The sequence below is a fragment of the Dipodomys ordii genome, unplaced genomic scaffold, assembly GCF_000151885.1.
Source record: "Dipodomys ordii isolate 6190 unplaced genomic scaffold, Dord_2.0 Scaffold156, whole genome shotgun sequence".
NCBI lineage: Eukaryota > Metazoa > Chordata > Mammalia > Rodentia > Heteromyidae > Dipodomys > Dipodomys ordii.
In genome coordinates, this window is record NW_012267372.1 from 2,436,769 (window position 1) to 2,445,833 (window position 9,065).

Below are 9,065 nucleotides of genomic sequence, written 5' to 3' on the forward strand. Positions count from 1 at the left end.
GGGGGGGGGAGGGGGAGGCCTGGCCTGCCCTGCCCATGGCAGTCTCTAGGACAGAAGTGTGGCTGCTGAGAGCAAGGAGCGAGAGTGGACCCATCAGTGCTCACAAATGGAGCCCAGGTAGGAACAACAGGCAGAGTGACAGAAACAGGATGGGAGGTGGCAGAGTGACAGCTCTGTTTGTAGGGGGAGGAGGTGGCTTAACAGAATGGAGATGGGGCCTGAGTGTGTGCAGGAACTCAGCTTTTCGAGATCCAGCCCCGTCACTTAGCCAGTGACACCCCCCGCCCCGCCCCTGCAACCCCAGCACTGTGTTGGTGTGAAAACCTGACCTGCCTCTCACCCCAAGGAGGGGAGGGAAACAGATGGGAAGTCACAAAAAATATATTAAAACGCCATTGTTTTCTCTCTCCGATCAGTCTCCCCTGTGATACCCCCTTGCCCACCAGTCCCGGGCAGGGCTTTTGAGAGGAAAACACACCCAGGTACCCCACAGCAGCCCAGGGACAGCTAAGAGTCTCAACAGGCTCAACGCCAGCGTCGGCGAGGGGGTCGCTGAGAGGCCGGAGGCGCAGGAGGGTCGGGCAGGATGCAGCGGAGAGTCGGGCCTTGCCACCGGGACAGAAAACAGAAGAGAAATGAAAGAGTGAAGAGAGGAAGGGAGGCTAGAGGGGTAAGGGAAGTAAGTGTGTGGGGGGGTGATATGAGGGGACCTTAGGGTGAAGTCTCTGTGGACGAGGAATAGGGAGAGGGAGTTTGGGGCAGCTGAGAGGGGAGGGTGCTAGGGAGAGGTAGAAAAGCAGGGTCTTGCCAAGGCCATGGGGGAGGGCAGAGGACAGGAGAGAAGGGGCCATCCCAGAGCAGGTGAGGTCCAGCCACAGTGACTATCCCAGAGCAGAGGGCTCAGCCCAGCCATGTTGTCCAGAATCAGCAGGAGGAGGGACCAGGGAGCCCGCCCCCCTCTCCCACCCTCCACGTGGGCTAGAAGGTCCTGTGGCCCAGTCTTTTGAACACGCTCACGGTGCCTGTGTGATCCATCTGGGCACCAAGGCCCTCGCTGGAACTGCTTCCCCGGGGCCCCACCGGAGTCCTCTTAATGGTGACCTTCACCTTGGCTGATGACTTACTCTTGGTGCTGGTGACTTGGCTGTCCTGGGCCTCGGGCACTGGGGCAGCCTTGCCCAGTCTGTGGATGATGCTCACTTTGGCCAGGGACTCCGACTTCTTCTCGAGCCTGGGAGGTGAGGAGAGCGCTAGGCGCCGCAGCGTTGGGGCAGTGGGTACTGTTGCCTTGGAGCTTGTGGCCTTGGCTTTGACGGGCAGGACTGGCTGGGGACTGGCCTTCACTGGGCCCCGCCCCAGCTTCTTCAGGACCCCAGCATACTGCAAGACAGAGCTGCTGCTGTCATTGTCGCTGTCCCAGGCCAGATCGTCATCCATCTCTGGGGTGGCCCCCAGGCGGCTGAAAACTCCTGTGGGCTGTCATCAGAGAGGCCCGAGTCACTCAACCTACCACCTCCTCCTCCACACAGGGGGCAAGTGGAGGGGGAACAGCCATGGGTGACAACTGAGACAGTGGTGAGGACCGTGATGGGGGACTCAGGGAGCTGGCCTGGCAGATCGGAAGGTTCCCTGACAAAGAGCACAGCTACTGAGCTCTGAGAGCCAGAGGAAGTGGGCTCATGTGGGCATGGGGGGACAGCATGTGCCACGCAGAGGGAAGACAGTGGCCAGGTCTGTAGGACAGCACAGAGACAAAGATGCCTTCGGTCATCTGGTGAGCCTGACTTTGCACTCTGTCCTAGGCTGGGCAGGCTAGAGACCTAGAGATGGCCAGGACGGCCTTAGCCTGCCCTCAGGGGCTTACGGTCCAGTAGGGAGTCAGGCATGGAACCAGACACGACACCACCAGTGCTTCTGTCAGACAGCGGTGTATTCTTCAAGGAGTGTGAACAGAGAGAGATCTGAGGGTGGGAGACAGGGAAGAAAGGGACGGCCAGGCCCTCCAGGGGAATCAGACTTAATGAACACTCACTACTCACTAGGACACAGCCCCTCCCCTGAGTGCTTCCACATGGCTGCCATGTCACTGTGGGAGGCGGGACAGAGGCAGAGCGTGCGCTGGTGATTGGCAGGAAGGAAATGTTCTATAGAGTCCCTCAAAGGTAGCATCTAAGGTGCGCTTACCTCCCCCAAGATGCCCCCTCTCACATGTACCTGCCTGATCTGAGGAAATAGGCATAAGGATTTAAATGCCTGGCCATGGTCACCCAGACAGCCAGTGGGCTCCGGGGCCCCAGCAAGAAGTGTGAATTTCATAGTAGGCACAGAAAAGCCTTGGGTCTCTGAGGGGGAGGAGGACAGCTGTCTACTACAGCACAACAGCACATGCTCCTGCAGTGGTGGCAGCTGTGGGGACTGATCAAGAGGTCACCGCCCTCTCCAAGGAGGGAGGGTGGTGGAGCTGGACATGGAATCCTCAGACTCAGGAATTGGTGTGGGAAGGTGGGCACCCTGAGCTGGGCCTCAGGAAAGGGGTAGCTGCAGGGAGGAAACCTAGTAGTGATCAGAGAGCCAGGAAAGCCACCAGAGCAACGAAGAGAAGTGGGGCTGGGAGGTGGGCCAGGGCAGGTGCGGGGAGAGGGCAGAGATGTCCAGGGCAGTCACTTCTCCATGCCACTCACCTTACTTCCTGTGGTTGTGTCTGCCTTGGTCTCAGCGCCAAGGCGGTCGAACACAGATGTCCTATAGAGACCTGGGAAGAGAATGAAACTATCAGGGAGCACTGTGAGCCCTTCTTGGGGTCCCGGGTGCAGATACTAAGGGATTGCACAGCTGGCACCGCCACCGGTCACTCAGCCCCAGCAGGGATGGTCAAGTTTTGCCTCCTCACTGGCTAATGTCAAATGCCAAAGATCAACTCAAATTGATACTGCAAATTCCCAGTACCTTAGTACAAGTTCATGAAATGGGGGTGGGGGTTCTAAATCCTACTCCTTTTTTTTTTTTTGGTCGGTCGTGGGGCTTTTTTTAACTCTGGGCCTGGGCCTTATCTCTGAGCTCTTCAGCTCAAGGCAGTGCTCTACCACTTGAGCCAAGCACCACTTCCGCTTTTTCTGTTTATGTGGTGCTGAGGAATTGAACCCAGGGCCTCATGCATGGGAGCCAAGTACTCTACCACTGAGCCATCGTCCCAGCCCCTCCTATTCCTTTTACGTTGGGGACACAGCCTCTGAAGATCTGATCATGAGTGCTTTCCCTAAGTAAAACACAAATCTTGCTGGGAACTGGTGGCTTATGCCTGTGATCCTAACTAACTACTCTTCAGGCTGAGAACAGGTGGATCATAGTTCAAAGCTCACCCAGGCAATAAAGTCCAAGAAACGCCATCTCCACATAACCAGCAAAAAGCTAGAGGTATGGCTCAGGGAGTAGAGACAGTTGTGAGCAAGTGACAGGCCTTGACTTTAAGCCCCAGAATTGGCATAAAAATGAAAGCCCTCCCAGACTCCATGCCCCGCCCTCAGGAACGAGGGGTGGAGAAGCCATCTGCAATGCCGGCCAGCGTGCCCTGAGCATGCGCACAATGCCATGTGCACCCCAGGCCAGTACCTTTGGCGGCCTGCTGCTGCTCCAGGATCTTGCGGGTGCGGGGGGTGGTGCCTTTGGGCATGTTGATGATGTACTTCCCCTCCATCTCCGCAGTGACCCGGCGCCTCTTGGCAGGAATAGCCAGGCTCTCGTCCTCCCTGCGGGCCAGAGCTGCGGTGGGGAGACATGGACAAGGTCAGCACCCACCGGGATAGGCCGCTCTCCTGGCACTGGCAGAGGGCACACTGCTGCCCTTCATCTCTACCCGTGCCTGACCGGAACCCCTTATCCTACAGCCCTGACATAGCCAGGAGCTCCCAGGCCTGGATGAGGTCACAGGAAGCTCTGGGGATCTCAGGCTGTCTGTGGCCCACCAGGGTCCAGCCTAATCTCTTTACACAAGGAACTCACTGGATAGTGGGAAGGTTCTAGAACACCACAAGTACCACTTTCACAGCTACACTTTTTTTTCTTCTCTTTCTCTCCCATTCTCTCTTTTTTAAATGCTCACTTTTTATTTTATTTTATTTTTTTTAAATGCTCAGTTTTTAACAAGTAATCAAGCTGAATAATTTCCATTTGGAAATTACAGTGGTTGGCATGTAACTGGCAACGCACTTGCCTAGCAAGTGCAACATCCTGGGTTTATTCCCCCTACCAGAAAAAAGAAAAAAAAAAGCGACTATCCAGGGTGAAAAAGTAAATTATAAATTATGCTTTTTTTACTAGACTCCCCTGCCCCAGCCTACTTAATAGCTGCTGCCAGGCAGAAGGGTGCCCTTTTCTTTGTAATAGCAAAGGGCTTGCTTGTTTTTCAGCCCAGTCTGTCCTTGAACTAACTGCGATCCCAGGCTAGCCTGGAACATTTCAGATTCAAGGGCTGGGATTACAGACTTGGGCTACCACATCTGGTTTTACACTTCAATTAAACAAGCCGGGCACAGTGGCTCACTCCTATTATCCTAGTTACTCAGGAGGAGACCTAGGGGACTACTTGTGGAAGCCCGCAAGGGCAGAAAATTTGTTGTAATTCCATCTCCAATTAAGTAGCAAAATGGCAGACTGGAGGCATGACTCAAGTGGTAGGATGCCAGTTTTGAGCAAGGAAGCTTGAGCAAGAGATTCTGAGTTCAAACTCAGATATTGGCACACACACAAAAATTCCAGGATGGGCATCAGTGATTCACACTTATAATCCTATTCAGGAGGCTGAGATCTGAGGATCACATTCAAAGCCAGTCCAGCAGAAAAGTCTGAGACTCTTACTTTTTTGTCAGTCATGGGGCCTGAACCACCAGGAAGGGGAGGCTCCCAGGGTGGAGATGATGGCCGAATTCAGAGGTAATTCAGGCCCACATACTCCACACACCTAGGGTATGGGGAACACAACCCCCACCATCAAAACCTTTGCATCTATATTCTCCAGCTCCTCCCCCACAGCCTGCCTCCTCACCGGCAGCCTTGGCACCCTTCGCAGCCATCTTGTTGGACACAGTGACAGAGATCTTGGAGGTGCTGGTGTCTGGCCGCCTGGGGGGAGTGCTGGGCGGGGAGTCTCGGTTCAGGCTGTTGGCGATCATTCGGGAGGCAGCTGCAGGGAAGGACAGCAATGCTCTGATTGGGTGTGCTCCCAGGAGGAAGAACTGGAACTTGGGGTCAGTGAGCATGGGGCTGCATGGAGTGTCCTATGACTGGAAAGCCATTCACCATAGTGGAATCCTTTCCTGGGGCTGTGCTATGGATGCTGTGGAAATGAGCCCTGATTGGCTCCATTTCCCCACATCCATGCCTTTGGGTTGCTCTGGCCCACATAGATGGAGCTCAGCCACATGACTTCTCTTGACAATTAAAAAAGAGCAAATACTATGCAAGGGGCTTTGAGCACTGGGGCCTGCTATTACGGAGACCACTGCAGTGGGCACATGCCTGGGCTAGCCTGCTGTGCAACAAGTAGCACTGGCCAAGTCACCTCTGTAGGCCCAAATAACAAAGTTACCAGACCTGTGAATGGAGCCATCACTGATCATCCAACCTTAATTCAGCTGCCATGGGACCACTGGGATCCATGAGATCCCAGAGATGTCAGAGCTGGCTCTGAGCCCAAATAACAAGCCAACCCATAAAATCATAAGGAATAAATGTCTGTGTTTATAACCACAGTTTTGCCAGGCATAGTGGTGAGCACCTGTAGTACCAGCTACTGAGGAGTCTGAAGTAGGAGGGTCATTTGCAGTTAAGAGTTTAAGACCAGCCTGGGCTACACAACAAAATACCCCATCTCGAAAAATGATTTTTAAAAAAGCCAGGTGCTAGTGACTCACACCTATAATCCTAGCTATTCAGGAGGTTGAGATCTGAGAATAGAGGTTTGAAGCCAGCCTGGGCAAGGAAGTCCATGAGACTCTTATCTTCGATGAACCACCAAAAAAGTCAGAAGTGGAGCTGTGGCTCAAGTGGCAGAACACCAGCCTTGAGCAAAAAAGCTCAGGGACAGATCCTGAGTTCAAGCCCCAGAACTGGCACAAAAACAAGCACATGGCCAGGCGCTGGTGGCTCACATCTGTAATCCTAGCTACTCAGGAGGCTGAGATCTGAGGATCACAGTTCAAAGCCAGCCCAAAGCCAGCCCGGGCAGGAAAGACTGTGAGACTCTTATCTCCAATAAACCACTACTGTGGCTCAAGTGGTAGAGCGCTAGCCTTGAGCTGAAGAGCTCAGGGACAGCCCCCAGGCCGAGTTCAAGCCCCACGACCCCCAAAAAAAAAAAAAAACACACATGGATTGGGAGTGAGCGCAAAGCCCTGAGTTCAATCTTTAGTACAGAAACAGACAGACAGACAGACAGATGACAGACAATGGCTACTTGCTGCCCAGTCTACTGTCTCCCTGGGAAGGAGGGCCTCAGGTGGCTTTGTTTCTACCTGTGCAAACCACAGGATGGGACAAACAAAAGTGCCTTCCCTGTTCCTGCCAGGGCCATGAAGGAGGAGGTTCTGGACATACAACACTCACCGCTAGAGGCGGCACGGCGAAGCTCGCCTGAGAGGGAGCTGGGGTTGCAGGGCACCGACTCCGTGGCAGCTTTGCATATGTCCTATGAAAAATAGGAATAGGGTCAGCCAGAGGAATGGGGACTGGAGATCTGGGCAGCAGTTGGAGGGTCAGAAACCCAACACCAAAGAAGCAGCATTGACCCATTTTGTTTTTTGGAGATGAGATCAGAGGTCGCAGTGAATAGCCCAGCCTAACCTCAAACTTGCTATGCAGCTGGCTGGCCTCTACCTCCTGAGGGCAGGGATTACAGGCATGAACCATCTTGCTCCTGACCAGAGGAAAGTATCACGTACCCAGAAACAAAGGGATGGTCCCTGAAATATCTGAGCAGAACTTTAAAACTGTCAAGGGGCAGGGCAATGGTGGTTCATCCTTATAATCCTAACTAGTCAGGAGGCTGAGATCTGAGGATCATGGTTTGAAGCCAGCCTGCACAGGAGAGTGTAAGAGATTAATTTTTGTTGTTGGTAGTCTTAGGGCTTGAACTCAGGGCCTGGGCACTATGCCTGAGCTCTTTTGCTCAAGGCCAGCACTCTACCCCTTTGAGCCACAGCGCCACTTCCAGTTTTCTGGTGGTTCATTGGAGATAAGAGTCTCATGGAATTCCCTGCCAGGGCTGGCTTTGAACTGCAATCCTCAGATCTCAGCCTCCTGAGTAGTTAGGATGACAGGCGGGAGCCACCAGTGCCCGGCTCCATGGGACTCTTATCTCCAATTAACCACCGGAAAAGTAGAAGTAGAGCTATGGCTCAAAGTAGTAGAGCGTTAGCCTTGAGCACAAAAGCTCAGGGACAGTGCCCAGGCCACTGCGGGGAAGGAGGGGGCACGTGGGGAACAACAACAACAACAAAAAAAAAACTGTCAAGGCAGCCAGTGGCAGAGAGCCTGCCCTGCAATCTCAAAGCCCTAGGTTTGGTCTCCATCCCTATAACCAAAATGGTCAAGACTATTGAAACAAGGAAAGGACAATGAAAATAGACTTTGAATCATGGTTCAAAGCCAGCCCAGGCAAGGAAAATCTGTGCCTCTTATCTCCAATTAACTACCAAAAAAAGCTGGAAGTGGAACTGTGGCTCAAGTGATAGAGAGCCAGTCTTGAGTGAAAAAGTTCATGGATAGCACTCAGGCCTTGAGTTCAAGCTTCAGGAACACACACACACACACACACACACACACACACACACACCCGTAAAAGTTTAAAGAACAAACAGGGGGCCGGGAAAGGAGTTTGTTGGTAGAGCACTTGCTCAGCATGTAGGAGGCCCTGAGTTCTAGCCCCAGCATGCTTACCACAAAAAATTAAAAACAAGGGGCTGGGAAGGTAGCTTAGTGGTAGAGTGCTTGCCTTGCATGCATGAGGCCCTGGGTTCAATTCCTCAGAACCACATAAGCAGAAAAAGCCAGAAGTGGCGCTGTGGCTCAAGTGGTAGAGTGCTATCCTTCAGCTGATTCAGCTGAAAAGCTGAGGGACAGCGCCCAGGCCCAGAGTTCAGGCCCCATGACAAAAAAATAAATAAAAACAAAAAGCTTACAGAAAAAAAGAACGTTTGGCACATTGCCCTTTCCACTGAGCTAATATCCCTCTTTGAGGAAGCATTACTGAGGAATCCTGTCCATAGGATGGACAGCTCAAGGCCTAAGCCTGAGCTAGAAGAAGCTACTAGAAGGAATCAGAAACCATATAGGGATAAAGCAGGGTCCTGAGAGCTCAGCTCTGCAGCAAGTCTTTTGCTGGGGCCAGCGGAGTCCTAAGGGATCAAGGAGTTCTTGTGTGCAGCGGATAGAGATAGCACCCCATACCTCGCAGGTACTCAGTAAGGACCTCCCTCCAGGCCACATGATCTCTGGTAAAGACACCAGCACCCGATGCAGGGTGTGCAGCCTATTCAGAGGTGTGGGGAGGTGGGTCACTATGACAAATGGAGAAGCCATACTGGAAGGGTCAGGATGTCACCCCAGTCCCACAGCACAAACTCCTGCCTGGACAGAGAAGGCCAGGGAGGCAGGTGACAATCAGAATGAGGAAAATAAGAGTCAGCAACGATCATAATTACAGAGAACGTTTCTTGAGGCCAGATTCTAGCAGTTTTGCCTGTGCCTGTCCACTTAATACTCAAAAACACCTTTCACAATAGACATGCTCTCTGAACAGAGAAAATAAGTCACAGAGGTGAGGTGACATGCCTGTGGCACACAGCAAACAGCTGACCCGGCCTTGGCACCAGGTCTACTGCTGGCGCTGCAGCAGCACACCCACCTGGCGGTGCACCACCTTGGCGTGCTTGAGGATGGCGATGATGTCCCCAACAACCGTCACGCCCAGCTCGTTCATGATCTCCTTGTTGAGGTCCAGCAGCATGCTCTTCTGGATCCTGCATGGAAGGGGAAGGTGGCCGGGCCAGCTCCGCCTCCCCCCCCCCCCC

At 53.2% G+C, this 9,065-nt stretch overlaps 1 protein-coding gene across 1 annotated transcript in view; it reads right to left on the reverse strand.

The window, feature by feature from the left end:
• Window positions 1-316: 316 nt before the first annotated feature.
• LOC105998102 (chromosome unknown open reading frame, human C19orf47) overlaps window positions 317-9,065 on the reverse strand; it is a 19,880-nt gene continuing 11,131 nt past the window's right edge. Inside the window, exons 2-8 of the mRNA XM_013032719.1 lie at window positions 8,900-9,014; window positions 6,601-6,682; window positions 5,042-5,179; window positions 3,610-3,759; window positions 2,682-2,752; window positions 1,125-1,476; window positions 317-605 (exon numbers count right to left, since the gene is read on the reverse strand). Of these exons, the coding sequence (XP_012888173.1) occupies window positions 526-605; window positions 1,125-1,476; window positions 2,682-2,752; window positions 3,610-3,759; window positions 5,042-5,179; window positions 6,601-6,682; window positions 8,900-9,014 (988 nt within the window). The 3' untranslated portion in view covers window positions 317-525. The remainder of the gene's footprint in view (window positions 606-1,124; window positions 1,477-2,681; window positions 2,753-3,609; window positions 3,760-5,041; window positions 5,180-6,600; window positions 6,683-8,899; window positions 9,015-9,065) is intronic.